Below are 19,588 nucleotides of genomic sequence, written 5' to 3' on the forward strand. Positions count from 1 at the left end.
TGTGGGGGGGTGTGTGTGTAGGGAGAGAGGAGTGGGGTGGAGAGGGAGAGTTGAAGGTGCTGGGTGCTATGAAGGATAAAAGAATGAAGCAGGAAGTAGGGATAAAAGGGGTGGGGGAGGAACTGGAATTTTAAGTGGTGAGGTCAGGAAAGGTCTCATCCAGAAGACCCTGTTTCAGTGGCATCCGAGGGAGGTAAGAGGGCAAGCTGGGTGGTTATCTTAGAGGAGGACGGTCCAGGCCAAGCAAAGAGTAATTTGCCAGGGCCCTGGGGTGGGAGCCTACTGGTCTAGTAGGGCTGCCTCTAAGCCCCTCTTCCATAGAAACGCTATAGGCCCATTCGGTGGTAGTGGGGAGGGGCCTGGGTATAGCCTTAAAATTTCCTAAAGTAATCTGTCCACAGAAACGTCAGAGTCTCATGTTGTAATGTTCTGTGAAGGGAGCGTGAAGAGATGCTACTTTGCTAGTGTGTTGTTTTTATAACCCTTTTCCTTCTTCCATGTAAGAACTTGGGACATCTGAATTCCAGGTAATTTCCATACAGAGCTGGAGCACATTTGGGGGCGGGAGAAACGAGAGGTGGAAGTGGGGTTTCGTCGGGTGTTTGGTGTGCTCCCTGCTGGCTCGCTGGCTGCCTTTGCTGGGTTCCTAGGCCGGTGGCAGTCGTGGCCTGGTGTGACTTATGGACGTGGGGCGTCTGGCACCCGTGCTGACAGCTGAAAGCAGAACTTCCAAGGTGCATAGCAGGAGTCCAACGCAAGCTTCTAGCCCAGAGCTTGATTGTACCCCAAGGGGACAGCAGCTGGCATGGACTCTGAACGTTATCCAGGGGACAGGATGCTCTGTGTTCTCCCCACTTTTGTAACACTGAACTTTGCAGAGAAGAAGTTGAGGCCTCATTCTCAAGAGTAACAATTCCGTCTTTGTTGGAGAACAATTTATTTCCTCATAGTTGTCTTCATTACAGAGATAAAAGATTAAAAAAAATTTTTTTTAATCCATTTAGGACACAGTGCTTTGCACCTTGCAGCCAAGAACAGCCACCATGAATGCATCAAGAAGCTCCTTCAGGTAAAGTGGAACAACAGAAAATTATAAATGTGTCATTTTTAAAATTTGAAAGTAACCTTGTGTGTGAAAGAACAAACACACACACACATACTCCTTCAAATATTATCCCAGAACCTGGGTTTCCTGAGAAGCTTCATTATAGCCAAGGAGAAGATTATTTCCACAGCAGTTGCGCTGGTAGAGAAGAGGATCCTAATACAAATTTGGAGTGTCTTCCTGGGATCCAGCCCTTTTCTCCGCTCTATTCAGCTCTTTTTTTCGTATTGGAAGAACTTGTACCCTTTACATAGTCAGCTTGAAAAAAAATTTTCATGCTGTTGGAGATCCTTATAATACAGGGTCTCCAGTATCCTAGTATTTGTTCTCTCTCAATCATTAGTAGAATGCAGCTTTTCTTGATAAACAAAATTTCAACCACTGTTTCCTTGTGTGTAACTTGATGAGCCTTTAGTTCTTAGTCTTTGTTCAGGTTCTTGGTTTTATTCTTCTTTATAATTTTAGGTCAACTCCCTGGTTTGGTAACCTTGCCAGGAAGTTTAAAATGATTGCTTAGGGTGACTTCCGTATATCTTTCAAGATGAATATTTTGAAAGATATTGAAATCCCAATAGCAGTTTGTACAGTAACTTCCAGCTGTTGCCAGTCAAAATGCAAGCTGGCTGTTTTCAGGAACAGCACAGAGCAATAAAATATGTGTTTGGAGTAATGTCTGTTGTCTTGGCCTTCCTGAGCATTGTTGTTTGGGACCCAGCATCTTGCTTTAATTGGGCTTTGCAATTCTAATGCAGCAATATGGACACATTCTTCACCTTGTCCTGGTCTGTTGATCACAGAGCTTCTTGTCTTGCATTACCTGATGCAAGCTACCACCAGTGCCAGCAATGCTTAACCTTAACAGGTCTTTGAAATGAAATTCAAGAAACATAGATCAGCATCTGTGATGTGATGATAATGATTTTTATTCTGAGGCTCCTCTCTAAAGACAGTTACAATAGAATTTTCTTCCCTGCCTCCACACCCATGGTCTTAACCTTAAATTTTTGTTTAACTTATTTGTATTTTAAATCTCCATTCCCATCCTGGCTTGGCTATCCAGACTGCATCTGGCTCTGATTTGAAGGAAGAATGAACTTGACAAGCTGGAAATCCTCATGGGCAAGGACCAGATATTCTAGCCTCTAATGTAATTTTATATCTGGTTATGCAAATGGATTGGTTTTTCCCTGGAATCTTTGAAGCCTTTAAACAGTTCCTTGTGCTGTTCTAAAATTAGGCCAAAACATGGTAAGCTGTAACATGATCTCTATTCTTCTTACCACTGAAGGGCAGGCAAACATTTCCACCATTGCCTGCTCTCTGCAAATTGTCTGAATTCTGTTCCTCTTCCTGGATAGTTCAAACTGGAGGCTTTGACGGCCTCCTAATGGGCTGCTTACCTTGGGTCCTGCACCCCTCTGGTAACTGCTTCACTCCTCGTCTGGGCGACCCATGCCCTCCGTGATGGGGCCACTGCCATCTCGTGCCACCCCTCACCCTGCGCCCTCTCTCTCCGGCCTTTTGCTCTTACTATCTGTCTGCTGGAGAGACTTCCCTTCTCCAGTGGCTACCATTTCAAAGTTGCACCTCCTTAAGGCAATGGGCACAAAGAGAGCCTTGTGAGAGTCTTCAGATGAACTCTCCCCCACTCTCTCTTGTAGCAAGTGGTCCCTGGGCACCATGCGCTCTGTCCAGCAGTGAGTATTTACTCACAGAGCAGTCCCTTTCCTGCTGGAGCTTGCCATCTGGTACACGAAGACAGAAATACACATGACCGATTGCATATCACTGAGAAGAAAACTAACAGAGTATTGTGAGAGGGGAGTGAGGGGGGATGCAGGAAGGCCCCGGGGAGGAGGTGATATTTAAGCTGAGAACTCAGCGGTGCAGAGAGCCAAGGCGAGAGCATTCCAAGCAGACAGAACAGCAAGTACAAAAGGCCTGAGGTAGGAAAGTCACTAACTAGCCGGGGAGGAAAGAAAGCCAGTGGGTGGGCTGGGGGCAAAGCGAATGAGCAGAAAGAAGGGCCCAGGGGACTTCCCCTGGCGGTCCAGTGGTTGAGACTCTGCGCTTCCACTGCAGGGGGCGTGGGTAATCTCTGGTCAGGGATTCCGCATGCCGTGCAGGGAGGCCACCAAAAAAAAAAAGGGGGGGGGGCCCAGGCTGCAGCCTTGTGTGCCACGATGGGCAGACAGTGATTCCTCAAAGTACAGTGTGGAACTTTGGAGGACTTTGAAGTGAAGAGCAACACTGACAGTTTAGAAGTTCACTCTCTTTGTATAGAGAATTAATTAAAGAACTGAGGACAGCCAGGTGGCCGTCAAGGCTGTCCAGGTGAGCAGGTGTTGGCTCAGACCAGGTGGTCACAATGGAGAAAGAGAGGAGAGTAGATCGGGGTGTGTTTTGGGGACAGAATTGACAGGACGTGGTGGTAGGTGAGACGTGGCAGGAGGAGGAGGAGAAGAAATCAAGGATGACTCAGTGGTTTCTGGCTCAGTGACTAGACCGACGATAGCGCTGTTAACAGAGGCAGGGACGGCTCGGGAGGATCAGGCTGCGTGTCGGGGAGGAGAAACCAGAAGTGTTGGCTGTGCTGCATTTCAGACATCAGGCGGAAATGTGAAATAGGCTGTGGGTTGTCAGGCCGGGGGCTCAGAGATGCCATCTGCTGTGTACAGATATGAACACTGGCTGTAGCCCAGCCTGTCTGGCTTTGAATCCTGGCTCTACCACTTACTGTGACCCGAGCAAATTACTAACTTCTTTGTACCTCAGTTTCCTCATCTGTAAATGGGGGTAATAACAGTATCTAACTAGGATTGTCAAGAGCCTTAAAACAATTCTTTGAACAGTACCTGGCACATACTAATAGCCAACACTTACACAGTAGTGTTGTCACTGTTAAGATATACACTCGGGAGGCATTAGCTTCTAGATGGGATTTCGAGCTATGGGTGTGGATGAGATTACAGAGGGAGAGAGCTTAGAGAAAGAACACCCTGGAGCCCCACAGTTTTATGCTTGGCTAAAGGGGCAGGCGTGGCCAGAGCAGTGGCGGGGGAAACCGAGATCGGATGGGCCAGGCAGGGCTCTAGGGGCTGAGAGGAGGGGGTGTTTGGAGAAGAGGGAGTGGATTGCCGGGGAGAGGTTGGTAAGAGGAGGGCAAGCATGTTTGCCGTCGTTGGAAACACGAAGGTGTCTGGCCACTTGGGTCAGGGCCATCCCTGTGGAGTCTTGAGGGCAGACGCCCAACCGCAGTGAGTCCAGGAATAAATGGGAGACGAGGAAACATGGCTTGTGTGGGACAGTTCTTAACAGGAAGTTGGTTTTGTGACGGCGGATAGAGAATTAGGGCAGGAAATGGGGGGAAAGGTGGGATCAAGATGAGAAATCCTAGAGCATGTTTGTTAGCTGGTGGAGATGATCTGTCTGTTGGCGACAGAGTTGATGGAAGAGAGAGGGGACGGTCAGAGCAGCCAAGAGGTGATGGTTCACCTGTGTCATGATTACTTGGAGATGAGTCTACCTCCCCATGAGGCCCTGGGCCCCTGGAGCACAACATTTGGGACTTATTCATGTTTATTATACTTTTCTTAGGAAGTTGCATCATACCTTGCAGGAAAAGGATGAACTGAATAGAACTGAATTTTATTATACGTATTTATTGATTTTTGTCTTACAGTCTAAATGCCCAGCCGAAAGTATCGACAGCTCTGGGAAAACAGCTTTACATTATGCAGGTAATTTTCATTCTCTTATTTGTCTTCTTCTGCCATGAGAAACAGTAAGTGTTCGTTTTCCTTATTTAAGCCATTAACCTTGCCATTGTTATTCCTGATGTCGTTTTCTGTCATCATTCCTAGACATCATTCCCAGACATCATTCCCATTTTCCTCAGTTTGCAAATTGTGTAGGGTTTTACGGAGGAATACAGCTAGAATTCGTCAATCGCCCGCCAAACAACTAGTAAAAATTGTCCTGGTTATTATATTTTAATTAACGTGAGGTTCTTGTTTAAGAGATATTCATGAGCATTTGTAGATTTCAGGTAATGTGTGATACAGATTTTTTTTACTTGGGGATCAAAAGGAACATCAATCAGTTTTATTTATCAACATTTGGTTTTACTATCTGTCACACAGTTTCAAGTGACGAAACATTGGTACTGAAGGCCAGGATGATGAGATTTGCAAATTTCTTTTAGTGCTAGTTGTGGAAAAGCTAAGTCCCATGAAAAGCTAAACCAAAGGTTTGCCTAAAGGCAACAACTGGCAAGCACTGCCTTTAGGTCTGGATGACCCTGAAATTAAACAGTAATTTAAAACACCACTTACTTAACCATTCTGACATGATTTCTCTTCAATGCAACATATGCAAACTGGGTGGAAGGTGAACTTTTCCTTCATAGAAGTGTTTGATGCCCCTGGCTGTGAGAGTAGCTTTGTGATTGGCTGTGGTTTCTGTGTCTTCCTTCTCTCAGCTGCACAGGGCTGCCTTCAAGCTGTGCTGGTTCTTTGCGAGCACAGAAGCCCCATAAACCTCAAGGATTTGGTAAGTACCAGGTGCACTAGAGGTGCAGATGGACACTGGTTTCTAGAGCACCATGGGCTACTTCTGGGAGTCACGAAGAACTTAGAGACCCAAGCATTTCGTAAAAGTCTGTTTGTTGCTTTCCGACCTAGATCCTCTTATGCAAAACAGATTTAACTATTATCCCCTTTGGTCCTTAAACCATTAATAAAACGTTTTGCAGCATGCACTTCCTGTGTTTGTTTGTAAGGATAGACACGTGGCTTACCATCAACCTAAATACTAATGAGGCTTAATTTCTTGATTTTTTTTTTTTTTTTTTTTGTGGTACGCGGGCCTCTCACTGTTGTGGCCTCTCCCGTTGCGGAGCACAGGCTCTGGACGCACAGGCTCAGCGGCCATGGCTCACGGGCCCAGCCGCTCCGCGGCACGTGGGATCCTCCCGGACCGGGGCACGAACCCTTGTCCCCTGCATCGGCAGGCGTATTCTCAACCACTGTGCCACCAGGGAAGCCCTCTTGATTTTTATAAATAAAAAATAAGTCTAAATAGAAGTTCTATTATTTTCTTTTTGCACCCCATATATTACCTTTGGTACTAGGGTTTTCCAATTTTAAAGACCACTTGTAGCCGATTTTGCCCTTGCTGGGCTATTTTGAGAATAAACTGACATGCCTGTTGCTCCTGATTATAGGGTTAAATTTCCTGCTGTAGCATGGGACTTGGCATGTGTAAGTTATACCTGATGGGGACATTGTGAAGTGAGCATTTAGAATCTGTAAATAAATTCATGCTCCCTGAATCTCGGTACTTTATAACCAGAAAGTATTATAACTTCACAGAGATAATTTTCTAGAAATTCTGAAGTTCGACTTTGAGTGGATACTTAATCCTTAAGCAGCAATTGTATTTGTAAATATCCCCATGTTAAAATAATTGGATATATTGTAACTTTTTTTTTCCTTTGCCTATTTGAATACGTCCACCTTAAAATTACTGTCCACCCCATTTGTGGGGTATGTTCAAGGCAAAGAGCAGAATAAAAGGCTGTCTTTATGGTTTACATAATTTGAGTCAGACCTCACTTCAAACTAAGATTCTGGAAACTGTCACCTATAAATTCTTCTAGTATTGTTTTTTCATTCGTTTCATACTGTAATGTTGAGATTCTTAATCCATTTTACATAGTTTGTATGAGTTGGGATCTAATTCTTTTTTCTAAAGGAATTGCCGATTGTTGTAACATATTAAACAAATCATTCTTTCCATCAGTCCCTTTATCTAGTCATGTGTCAGTAATGAACAAATAAACTCTTAACATATGTTTCGATACCTAGTGAGATTATGAAAGGGTATGCTTTCTGAGAAGACAGTGGTGGCATGGCAGGATACTAGGATATGTGTAGTTCACTCAGAAGAAACTGCTTAGAGAGCAGTGGGGCCTACTAATGCCATATGGAAACAACCCTTCATTTCTCCAGAACCATGGAGAACCATTTCTCAATAAACATGGTATATACTTGCCTCGAGCCTTTACATACTTTGCGTTCCACTCTCTCTCACATCATAGTCGAGGCAACAAGCAGCCCGAGAGACTGACTCCTGAGGAAAAGCCCACGGTCAGTGGGATTCCATAACAAGGGTAGTGTTAGGGTGTGACGTTGGCCTATTAAGGGGCAGACTACTTCGGTGGGTCAAATGTAAGACCAGCAGGACAAGTCAGGAATAAATGTAGAAGGAATAAGGACCTTTGCAGTTCCGGCATTTGGCATCTAAGTTAAAATCTTAATCTGAATTTGTCTTCCTAGGATGGGAATATACCACTGCTTCTTGCAGTACAAAATGGCCACAGTGAGGTCTGTCGCTTTCTCCTGGATCATGGAGCAGATGTAAATTCCAGAGACAAAAATGGAAGGTACCACAGAATTAGAAAGCATGTTATTTCAGTGATATCCACATTCTGAGAAGCTTTCAAAATATCAAAGCTGTATTTTGGATCATTTGTTTTAAAGCAGTTTTAATTTCTTTCTTTTACTGATTTCTGCCTTTTTGGATGATTAAGAATCTGTTTTGACTTAAAAAATTTTTTCCCCAGACCTCTGGGAACATCATTGCTGACTGTGTCTGTGATGAGATTATTAAATGCTAAAATGTATTCATTTTAGGATTTAATAGGCTAAAGGCCATTTCCTTTGCCTTTTCATGCAAAATAAAAGTAAACATATTGGTTGTTTTTTAAAAACAGTCTTAATAATGTTATAGGTTCTTTAAAAAACTTGATTTGAAAATAAGACAAGATTTGTGCCAATTGTATTAAATTCCATCATATTTAGAAGATTATATCTATGTTATTTGACCTAATATTTAATATTCTGATTTAATCTGAAGTTTTATAAAACAGCAACCCAATTTTATTTGGATAGCATTCCATTTTGAATTTCCTAGAAAATTAAGTGTAGTACAGGTTTAACTGCACTTAGTCTTCTTTCCTCTGTTTTTAAGACAAATGAAATGATTTCCTAGCAAAAAGTTTTCACATTTTGTGTACTAATTTTTTGTCTCCTCATTCTTTAGAACTGCTCTCATGCTGGCTTGTGAGATTGGCAGCTCTAACATTGTGGAAGCCTTAATTAAAAAGGGTGCAGACCTAAACCTTGTAGATTCTCTTGGACACAATGCCTTACATTATTCCAAACTCTCAGAAAATGCAGGAATTCAAAGCCTTCTATTATCAAAAATCTCTCAGGATGCTGGTATGTGAAAGAAAATAGCCAGTGTTGTTTTAAATTTATCCACTCCATTTTCCCCAAAGGTTAAAGGAATTTGTGCAATATATTTTTTTATTCTTTTAAATATATTTCTGGAGAAAAATAGTGTTGAATATTGTGTATGTTGTGTGTATGGGTGTGTGTGTGTGTGTGTGTGTGTGTGTGTGTGTGTGTGTGTGTGTGTGTTTATATACCCCACCACCCAAAGTGGATATGAGTCATTATGGTTCTTATAGTTTTTTTTTTTGTCACTTTTCTTCTATAGATTTAAAGATACCAACAAAACCAAAGCAGGTATTTATCTTTGGGGATGGAGATTCTTTTTCATCATTGCCTGGGGGAGTTTGAACATGTTCTAATTAAACCACTCTGTGGTCCATTAGGAAAGTGATAAAGACTATGCTGAAACTACTTAAGGAGTAAAATATCTTTGGAATAAATGATTCATTGTAAGGTGGTAAATATTTTCTTAATGATTTATCCTATTTCCAAAGCATGTAACTTTAAACTTGCTACTTATATATTCATCTTTTTCTGAAATATACTAATATTTCCTACTGGTGTGAAAAGGTTTGATGTGATTTTAACTCTGAGAACAACAGTATTTTAACTACTTGTAATATTACAGGAATTATAGAACTCTGTCCATAGCCATGTTAGTTAATGAAAGTAAGAGATTTAGCATTTTCTTTTATTTTAATTAGAGCTTTTCTAAAATGTCATTCATTTTACACAGATAGAAATTGAGAAGTTTACCCTGTTACTTTGGAGTTTTTCCTAAAAACATAGTCACTACTGTTTATTAATGAGATATATATTTGGCTGTTTTATTTATTTATACATCAGGGTTGTTGAAAAAATTATCATAATCAGCAAATACTTGATACTGAATGTATTTTGTACCAACTGTGTTATATTTATCCATAACCTTCAGAGATGACGTTCTCCCTTTTTTCCCATATTTATGGTCATTCCTTGGTATCTGCAGGGAATAACAAAATCTGCAGAAGCTCAAGTCCCTTATATAAAATAGTGTGATACAGTTGGCTCTCTGTATCTGCAATTCTGGGATATGCAGATGGTTGAATCTGGATGTGAAACCTGTGGATATGGAGGGTCAACTGTATATTCTTTAAGAAAAGGACTGCAAGTAATGAAAAGGTCGGGGAAATACCACTGCTTTGCATTAAGATGGAAGCTAGACTATGAATGTATTCTGGGTTCTAAGTTGTGGTAAACAACCCCTTATTCTCTACTTTCCCAGTTCTCCATACCAACTTAATCTGGTTTTGTCTTGTGTTTTTTATTTTCTTGCTTTAAAGCATGGGCTGCTAGAAGAAAACTTGGAGCATGCATATTACTCATTTTTATGTTGGTAGCAGATTTCAGATCTTGATAAAGTAAGAAATGCATGAACTGTTGAGGTTTTTCTCATTTGTTTGATGAAGCTATTTACTCAGACTTTACTAACCTAACTAACCCACCTCCATTCTTTGGACTGTGACAACTTTCAGCATGATCAAGTCTCTAAAATAAGCTCAGAGAGAAGTGGAACTCCAAAAAAACGCAAAGCTCCACCACCTCCTATCAGTCCTACCCAGGTAAAAATAAAAGAAAAACAACAATGAACAAACATATAACAACAAAGCCATAATTTTGTCATTTTGTGTTTAGGCCAAAAAGAACTGTTTTTAAATTGACCCTTAATGCACATTTGAAATTTTCTGTAGTGGTTTTAAATTACAAATAGTGGTATGAAGAATTTTGATTATTAGTATGGAAATAATGTTGATTCTTATTTCAAAACTGAAGAATTGAACAGTATCTTTTTTAAAAACCTCAAAATTCTTAAAATCTATGACAGGAACTTTTTCCTGAAGATAATGAGCTCAGTCTATTTTCAGAGCTCGTATTAACAGCTCTAGTAAAGCGGGGGAGAATGTGTAGCTGGTGAGGCGTTAGTTGAAAATGAATTTTAGTTGGTTTGTTAAACGTTGTTAAAATACATTTGCCTTTCCTAGTACACTTAAGGTTGACTAATATTAAAAAACAGCTTTCATTTCTGAGCTTATAGTGATTACTGAATAGAGGAGGAAGCTTGAATATCTATGAAATGGTAAATAAAAACAGGCCAGGGTTTGTTATTAAAAGAATCATAGGCCATAAAAAGAATAATCCATATCAAATATTTGAGCAGAATATCTCATCCAGTAAGTAATGTTAAATACGTGAGCATAGTCATTAATAATATTCTCAATCTGCAATAGAAGTTTTATAAATTTTTAATGTTAATTCTAGTGAATATAGGAATGAAGTTCTGTAGTTAATTCTACTGGGCAAACTTTCAAAAAGTATTTGAGGCAGCTGAATTACACTGAAAATATGTTGCCCTTGAATTAATTGAAACTAAGGATAATTATTGTTAGATTTATTTGCATTGGTTAAATAGGCTAATTCTTTGGCACTGTAGAAGACTTTGAAAAAGGTCTCTTTATTGATGGTTTTCATTTTGTTTTTTTAGTTGAGTGATGTGTCTTCCCCAAGATCAATAACTTCAACACCACTTTCAGGAAAGGAATCAGTATTTTTTGCTGAACCACCCTTCAAGGTATTTCCTTTCTGTGTCCAACTTATTGAATTTTAAGATACATAATAGATTTGATTTAAGTTACACAACACTGGGCAAAACAATATATTTCTCAGTCATTGGTTCAAACCTTTTCATCATAAAGCACCCTTTGATTATTTTTCCTAGCATGGGCTCCATACAAAAAGAGTAGCATGAATCAATTATATTTGTTAGCTAATATTTAATTTTCTTCATTAAAAAAGGACAAAGATAAGACTTTAAGATCACCAGTCATCTTACCAAATTGTGTTGCTATAATACTAATCAAAAAGAAAGAAATGGTTATTCTCTGATGTCTTACTAAGACATAATTGTATATTTTTTAATTAAACTTTTTACTGACTATAAAAGTAATATGTATTTATTTTAGAATTTTAGAAAATCCATTAGGTCTTATTCCACCTGATTCTCTAGACTTGTGGTTGGAAAGTATTTTAAGGAACGGGAGGGTATTTCAATTTAACATCTGTTTACCTAACAATCACTAGGAAATTGTACTTGGAAAGAAAGTAAAATTTATAATTGTTAAAATGAAATTTCAATGGCATAATTGTTTATTCTTTTCTCACTTCTAAGAATTACTAAAAATGAATTTTCTTTTAACTTGGATGCACATTGATGTGAAAAGATTCTATCAACCTATCATTTCCCTTGCTTTAACTAGATTTTATTAAAATACAAGGCAAGGACAGGAAGTTATGCTCTTATAATTACCACCCTAGTATCTTCTAATATGATTATGGCTCAAAGGAGGCAATGTGTTCCAAAGAATAATATCACAAATTATGTTTTTCAGAAATAGAGTGTAAAAAGACTTATTTCTTTAAAAAAATCACAAAAAGATAAAGAGGACACAATTTAGAATAGCTAAAGTTTAAAAAGATTAAAAATACAAATTGTTGGTGATGATGTGGAAGAGTTAGAACTCTCATACTCTGTGGGTAGGATGTAAAATGATACAAGTACTTTGGAAAACCATTTGACAGTTTCTTGAAAAGTTCAACATACCTAACATATGATCTAGCCATTCACTCACAGACGTTAACCCAAGAGAAATTAAAATATATGTCTCAAAAAATCATATACACTAATGTTTATAGCATCTTTATTCAAATATCCCCAACCTAGAAATGATCCATATGTCCTCCAACAAATGAATGGATAAAGATAATGAGATACATACATATAATGAAATATTACTCAGCCATAAAAGAGAATGAAGTGCTGGCCAAGCAGCATGATGGATGCATCTGAAAACCATCATGCTGAATGAAAGAAGCCAGGCTCAAAGAAATTCATCCCCTATGACATTCCGTTTATAGGAATTCTAGAAAATGCAAAAAGGAGAGTAGTGGTTGCCTGGGAATGGCAGGGATTGGCTGTGATGAGGCATCAGGAAACTTTTAGAGGTAATGGGAATAGTCTCAATCTCGATTATAGTGGTGGTTCCTTGGGTGTGTATCTGTCAAAACTCCTCAAATTGGAAGCTTCCAATGGATGTAGTTTACTGTACCTTAATAGAGTTGAAAAATAAAAATAAGCATTTATTTTTTTAATTGAAAATACAGCTTTTTTTATGAGAAGCACTTGCCAAAAATGAGCCACTTCATTTTTAGCATTTGAGCCTTTACAAAAGTCCCTTTGCTGAACAATTCTCTCTCTCATCATGGTCTGCGGCTCATCTAGATAAAACATGGCAATTTCTGGCAAGTGACTGTATTTTGTTTTGGAATGAGAATCTGGCTTTGAAGGTAAAGAATTTTTCCAATATATGAATGGACAGAGATATTCAGGGATGCAGGTTTAGAGGAAATCTTTAAGGGATTGTCAGTCCACAGCCATAAGAATTTTTATTCCCTTATAAAATTACCTTTATTTTCTGTGACAGGTCTCATTTACTACCATTTTCCTTAAAAATAATTAATAATAATATATTAATAGTTAATTTATGAAATGATAAAGCTGAAAAGTGCTTCTAATGTATTTTAATGTATTACCCAGATAAGTAAAACTTCTCTTTGACTCTGTTATGAAAGTAGTATTCACCAGCTCAAGCTTTAGCGCACGTAGCCCACTAAATTAGCTATTATGTAATTTAATTATAATCTTCAAAGATATTTGTCATATACTTACTGAAATTTCTGAAAAATATTTTGAGAATATACCCTCTGGAACCTCTAAGTAAAAATTGCACCTCAGGAGATAACTGTCACGTTTACTGTATTTTAAAATATCTTCTTTCCTGGAGATTTTCTGTTTTTCTAGTAGGATAGCACCAACTTGTATAAACTCAAGGAGGAAAATTTGCTTGATTCTTTTGTAGAGTGTTCCATTCAGGAATATTCTTTTAAGTCATTTTTGTGTTCCAGCAGGCTGAGATCAGTTCTATACGGGAAAACAAAGACAGACTAAGTGACAGTACTACGGGTAAGATGAAGGGGCATTTTTGTTCCCTTGACCGATCTCTATTTCATGTTCCTCTAAGAGAGCAAAGGCCAAGCAGGGGTACCCTGTCTGGGGAAGCCGGAGAACCCAGGGTGCCACCCGAAGGCTGCCAACAGTGCACAGCCTGGCACTCTCGACTTCAGGGGGCCTTCACCTAGATTAAGGAGTCCCTGAGCTTGGGTGTGAAATACGTCTCTGTTTTCATCTGTTCCTAATTTAGCATTAGCACTTCCTTCAATTATGAATACAGGTAATAAGCCCCAGTGGTATTAGCAGATCAGTGATTCTGACACCAAGAAAATTCACAGATAATATCATATCCCCTCACTGTTATTACCGGTACCTTGAAAGATCATTTACAGTATCTCTGCTAGAAATTATGGCAGTTATTAGACCTGCTTCCAGATCTTGTTATTTGGTGTGTTACAAAGAAGGTCGCCAATTACTGTAACCTGTACATTCTATTTTTTTTTTAACATCTTTATTGGAGTATAATTGCTTTACAATGGTGTGTTAGTTTCTGCTTGATAACAAAGTGAATCAGCTATACGTATACATACATCCCCATATGCCCTCCCTCTTGCGTCTCCCTCCCACCCTCCCTATCCCACCCCTCTAGGTGGTCACAAAGCGTCAGCTGATCTCCCTTTGCTATGTGCTACTTCCCACTAGCTATCTATTTTACATTCGGTAGTGTATATATGTCAGTGCCACTCTCTCTCTTCGTCCCAGCTTATTTTATGCATTTTAAAACATTGTTTTGAGATGAGGTCCATAGGCTGTAAGCAGCCAGCTAGCGGCCCTCCTTACAACTGAGCAGCAGGTTATTTCTTGAAGGGAGAGCCAACTGAGCACCTCCACGGCTGCCACAATCTAACTTTTCTACTTTTGATTTTTAAAAGACACATACAAAGAGTGTTAATGAAATCATACACTATCATATTGTCTTCACCAAGACATGGTTTAATTCATTGTATCGAGTCCATCCTGTCGCTTTATCCTCTGAGAATTAGGACGGTATATGCAGAATCAATTTGAAATGTAGAGTAGATTACTTCAAAGGCCCCTTTTTGCTCCAGCATTCAGTTTCTTAGTCTGTTATGTATTTCATATGTGTTTGGAGCCCTTAACTTACAGAATTTAGAAATATTAAGAAATATTCCTGGCAGAGAACAATGTTAATACAACTGAACAGTTGTTACATTGTATACTTTCAAAGCCATCCATCATGGCTTAGAAGTAATTTTTGTTGCTTAGAATTACCTTCGTGCTCCCAATCCCCTGGTTCATTCCAAGCTGACCAGACTCTTTGTCAAGAACACTCATAAAGCTGTGGTTTAGACACCAGACATGATTAGTAAGCATTTCTATGAAGAAATGTCATTTTGTATCCTTCCAAATTAAGATTAAAGTTTTCATCCTTGCATTAAATGGCTTGAGAAAATTTTTAAATAACAGTAGAATTTGGGTCAGTGCTATTCAGAGTGTGGTCTCTAAACTGTTTCCAGTCTAAAATAACTAAGGAGTTTAGAGCAGAAAGTCATCCAGCCAAGCACACTGTTTCGTCCACCTGACAATTTTTTTTTCCATAGGACGACTTTCTGGATGAAGGAAGCAGTACATTGAGTGACATTCTGGAGGACATTTCTTGTCTTGTCTCAATGAGAACTTTGAGTAGCATAGCTTTAAATGTTATTTCAGCATGGTAATCAGTAGAATCTCAAATAGTTCTGGTTTACCAACAGTGTTTACTGTGGGATTCAGAGAAGGCTGTTTCATGCTGGGGTGGTCAGAGAATGCTTTAAGGAAGAGGCAGAGTTTGCCATGAGTCTTGAAGGATGCCTAAGAGTTATCTAGCCAAAGAGATGCTACAAGGGCAGTCATACAGATGAAGAATTAAAGAAGCAGCCTTGTGTTGAGAATATAGAGGATGTGATAGAAGCATTGAATCTGATGAAAATGGGATACTAGAGAAAAACATCAGGAGTTATAAACCTGAAAAAAAGTAGATTGGAGCCAGATCCTAGAGACCTTAATCCAGATGAAGGAATTTGGAGGTTATTTTTAGAGAGAGAGCAATTAAAGCACTTGAACCAAAGGAATGACCCTATCAAACTATGTTTTAGGAAGATTAGTCTGACAGTGATGTTGGTACAGGATACATTTTCACTAGAGGAGAGAGAGAGATTTGTTAGGAAGCCATTTGTAGAGTTACCAAGTATGGTGATGAAGTTTGAACTAGAGTGATGGATGTGGGAATAAGAAGTGAACCAGATTCCAGAGATCCTTCTAGAAGGATTCACAGAATGGGATGTATTAGGCATGGGAGGAACAAAAAACAACCAAGGTGTGGCACTTGATTAAGTGAACGGAAAATGTGTGACCAAATCCATCAGTTTTCAGATGTGCTTATTTGTATCCAGGCACCTAGTATATGTGCTAGGGAAACGCCAGTAAGGAAACCCCCGTACCTGAGAATTGCTATTCATCTATCCAGCTGCAGGTGGCTTTCATTCATAATGTGGACTAGGAAGAAGAACTGGATTGGGTAGAAAGTGAGTTTGTAAGGCGTCAGAGAAATAACAGTTTAATTTTTTAAATATTATTTTAAATTGCCTGTCTCTTTTCCAAGGTGCTGATAGCTTATTGGATATAAGTTCTGAAGCTGACCAACAAGATCTTCTTGTCCTACTGCAAGCAAAAGTTGCTTCTCTTACCTTACACAATAAGGAATTACAAGATAAATTACAGGTAGGTAAATCGATTGCTAACACAGTCTGTTCTGTAGGGTCAAGCTATTGGGTTTTTCAGGGTTAGTCAGGTGATATTTTGTTTTAGACATCGACATTAGTTTCTTCTTTTTAAAATATAACTAGCCTTAATAAGCATTTTATAGTTTCAAATTATTTGTTTCTTGAGAGAGTGTATTCATTAACTATTTTTGGAAACTGGTAAATCATATATAATTATATACATAGTATGATATATGACAATATATATACATATATGTACACACACATATATATGATTAGTCAGTTATTCACTTAGTAAAGTTGATCATTTAGCAGATTTAAGAACTTGGTAAGAAGTAGCTGTACTAAGCCCATTGTCCCTCTTGGCAACTACAGTAATATGAGAAACAAAGGAAAAATTTGAGTCAGAGGCTCTTCAGCCAAAACAAATCTCACATTTTTAAAGTGGCACACATGATCTGTCCTAAGAGAGCACAGAATAAGCTTAGAATCATTAGTCCGACTCTCGCGTCCCAGACCGTATTTTTTCATGGGGCAAGAGGACGCGTGCAGAACAATCCTGCTACTCTCCCAAATGTGAGGTTTGGAGTCGCTCTCTCATTGCAGTTGCTTGCTCATCTAACCACACCTTTGGTGCCATTTCATTCTTGCCCTTTTCTCCAGGCCAAAACACCCAGGGAGGCAGAAGCAGACCTGAGCTTTGAGTTTTACCATTCTGCTGAAACTGACTTAGCCCCACCCCTGGGCAAACCTAGTGAAACCCCTCCCCCAGACTCCAAACCATCTCCATCTGTCTTAACACATTCCTTGAGTAAATCCACTATCGACAGCGATGTCAGAATCCAGCAACTACAGGAGATTTTACACGACTTGCAGAAGAAATTGGAGAGCTCTGAAGCAGAGAGGAAAGAGCTGCAGGCCGAGCTCCAGGCCAGAAGGACAGAGTCGGTGTGCTTAAACAACTCGGAGATTTCAGAGAACGGCTCCGACCTCAGCCAGAAACTTAAGGAAACGCAGAGCAAGTACGAGGAAGCTATGAAAGAAGTCCTGAGTGTGCAGAAGCAGATGAAACTAGGCCTGGTCGCACCGGAAGGCATGGATACTGACTCAGGCCTCCGTGAGCTGAGGATCACCGAGGAGGAAATAGATGCGCTAAAGAGGGACCTCCAGAACGCACTGGGAGAAAGTGAACGAAATAAAGAGAGAGTGAGAGAGTTGGAGGGAAAGCTTGTAGAGAGGGAGAAAGGGGTGGTTATGAAGACACCCGGGGAAGAGTACGAGGAAATGAAAAGCTCATATTGCTCTGTGATTGAGAATATGAACAAGGAGAAGGCATTTTTGTTTGAGAAATACCAAGAGGCCCAAGAAGAAATCATGAAATTAAAAGATACACTGAAAAATCAGATGACCCAGGAGGCGGGTGATGAAGCTGGGGACATGAAAGAGGCCATGAACAGGATGATAGATGAACTCAACAAGCAGGTGAGTGAGCTGTCCCAGCTATACAAAGAGGCCCAGGCCGAGCTGGAGGATTACAGAAAGAGGAAATCTCTAGAAGACGTCACAGCTGAATATATCCATAAAGCAGAGCACGAGAAGCTGATGCAAGTGACCAGCATATCCAGAGCCAAGGCTGAAGAGGCACTGTCTGAAATGAAGTCACAGTATTCCAAAGTGCTGAATGAGCTGACCCAGCTCAAACAGTTGGTAGATGTACAGAAAGAGAACTCTGTCTCCATGACAGAGCATCTGCAGGTGATAACCACGCTGCGGACCACTGCCAAAGAGATGGAGGAAAAAATAGGCAGTCTTAAAGAGCACCTTGCGAGCAAGGAAGGGGAGGTGGCAAAGCTGGAGAAACAACTCCTAGAGGAGAAGGCGGCCGTGACCGACGCGATGGTGCCCAGGTCTGCCTATGAGAAGCTCCAGTCGTCTCTGGAAAGTGAAGTGAGTGTGTTGGCCTCAAAATTAAAGGATTCCATGAAAGAGAAAGAGAAGGCCCATTCAGAGGTCGCCCAGATTAGAAGTGAGGTCTCACAAATGAAAAGGGAAAGGGAAAACATTCAGACTCTCTTGAAATCCAAAGAGCAGGAAGTCAGTGAACTTCTGCAAAAATGCCAGCACGCTCAGGAAGAGCTTGCAGAAATGAAGAGAGATTCTGAAAGCTCTTCAAAACTGGAAGAGGATAAAGACAAGAAGGTTGGTGAGACTGTATTGCTGTTGAATTTCTAGCTAGTATACGCTAGGACTTTCAACCTTCGTTTACTGTGTTTAACATTTTTACCATTTGTAAGCACTAACCTGTTGTGAATGGTCAGAGGCTCCACACATGACTCCCTGTGTCCCCAAAGCCACATTAAGAATAGTAGGGTGGACATTTATTAAAAAAAACCAAAAAACAAAAAAACAACTCATCTTCTACTGCTTCCCTCATACCAAAGCATTTTCACATGTGTGGTACATGTTTTCCCTTTAAAAATTATTTTACAGAAGCCCTGCCAAGTGTCAGGGATTAGAAGTGAACCCACCAACTGAGAAGCATTTGTGACCCATCTTGAACTTCTACTCTGTTGGAATCCGGACAGATTCCTCTGTCATATGAAAACCCAATTACTCCCAGACTTGATATGGCTTCCCTAAACCCCACGAGCTTTCCTCTGAGTCAGTATAAAAACCCTCCCTGGGCCCCATTTTCAAAGGTGTACAGGATAATAAGGCAGGAAATGTGAGGGGCAGGCTATTTGAGATGGGCTGGGCGGGGAGGAAGGAGGAAAGTAAAGGGAAAAGTGGATGATGCTTCCGTGCCTGGATCTGCTCTGCATTCCCGGTCTCCTGGGTCAGATGTTCTGAATGGCATTCGTTAGAGCATTTTTAATCTTTTATTCCTTCATGATGAGTGTTTCAAAAAGAGCTCCTGAAGCCAAGAGACGGGTGGAGGTGGGTGATTGTCTTCACTATGAGTCAAGATGCCTGAGATACCAGGGTTTCTCAAACTTATTCCTGATTGCCCACGTCAGCAATATGGAGCAAGACGCAGCTGTCTCCAAATAAGGAATACCTGAAATCCTTTTTCTGATTTATTTTTTCAACCGTCCCCCTTTTAAGGGTGAACGAAGGAAATCCATGTCACAGCTTTTGTTACCTTCAGGCCCCGAAACACAGTCTGTCATTCAGGGGCTGTTGTCTGCATGGAATGGCCTTAGAGGGCTTTGTTTGGTTTGCCTGATTTTATCTGTTTTTATCTGATTTTATGTTTCATTTTATGGCTTTTCTTTCTTTTTTTTTTTTTTTTTTTTTTTTTTTTGCGGTACGTGGGCCTCTCACTGCTGTGGCCTCTCCCGTTGCGGAGCACAGGCTC

At 40.1% G+C, this 19,588-nt stretch overlaps 1 protein-coding gene across 7 annotated transcripts in view; it reads left to right on the forward strand.

The window, feature by feature from the left end:
* RAI14 (retinoic acid induced 14) overlaps window positions 1-19,588 on the forward strand; it is a 147,942-nt gene that overhangs the window by 122,188 nt on the left and 6,166 nt on the right. For 4 of the 7 annotated variants that reach the window (XM_024125991.3, XM_007118223.4, XM_007118226.3 and 1 more), the window contains 11 exons: window positions 1,005-1,069; window positions 4,788-4,845; window positions 5,586-5,656; window positions 7,444-7,550; window positions 8,210-8,388; window positions 8,669-8,697; window positions 9,918-10,004; window positions 10,925-11,011; window positions 13,402-13,459; window positions 16,110-16,228; window positions 16,894-18,429. In XM_024125991.3, coding sequence (XP_023981759.1) covers window positions 1,005-1,069; window positions 4,788-4,845; window positions 5,586-5,656; window positions 7,444-7,550; window positions 8,210-8,388; window positions 8,669-8,697; window positions 9,918-10,004; window positions 10,925-11,011; window positions 13,402-13,459; window positions 16,110-16,228; window positions 16,894-18,429 — 2,396 coding nt within the window. The remainder of the gene's footprint in view (window positions 1-1,004; window positions 1,070-4,787; window positions 4,846-5,585; window positions 5,657-7,443; window positions 7,551-8,209; window positions 8,389-8,668; window positions 8,698-9,917; window positions 10,005-10,924; window positions 11,012-13,401; window positions 13,460-16,109; window positions 16,229-16,893; window positions 18,430-19,588) is intronic. The other 3 variants (XM_055086521.1, XM_055086522.1, XM_055086523.1) reach the window with 3 other exon arrangements.

This window comes from Physeter macrocephalus, chromosome 8 (assembly GCF_002837175.3).
Source record: "Physeter macrocephalus isolate SW-GA chromosome 8, ASM283717v5, whole genome shotgun sequence".
In the NCBI taxonomy this organism is placed as follows: Eukaryota; Metazoa; Chordata; class Mammalia; order Artiodactyla; family Physeteridae; genus Physeter; species Physeter macrocephalus.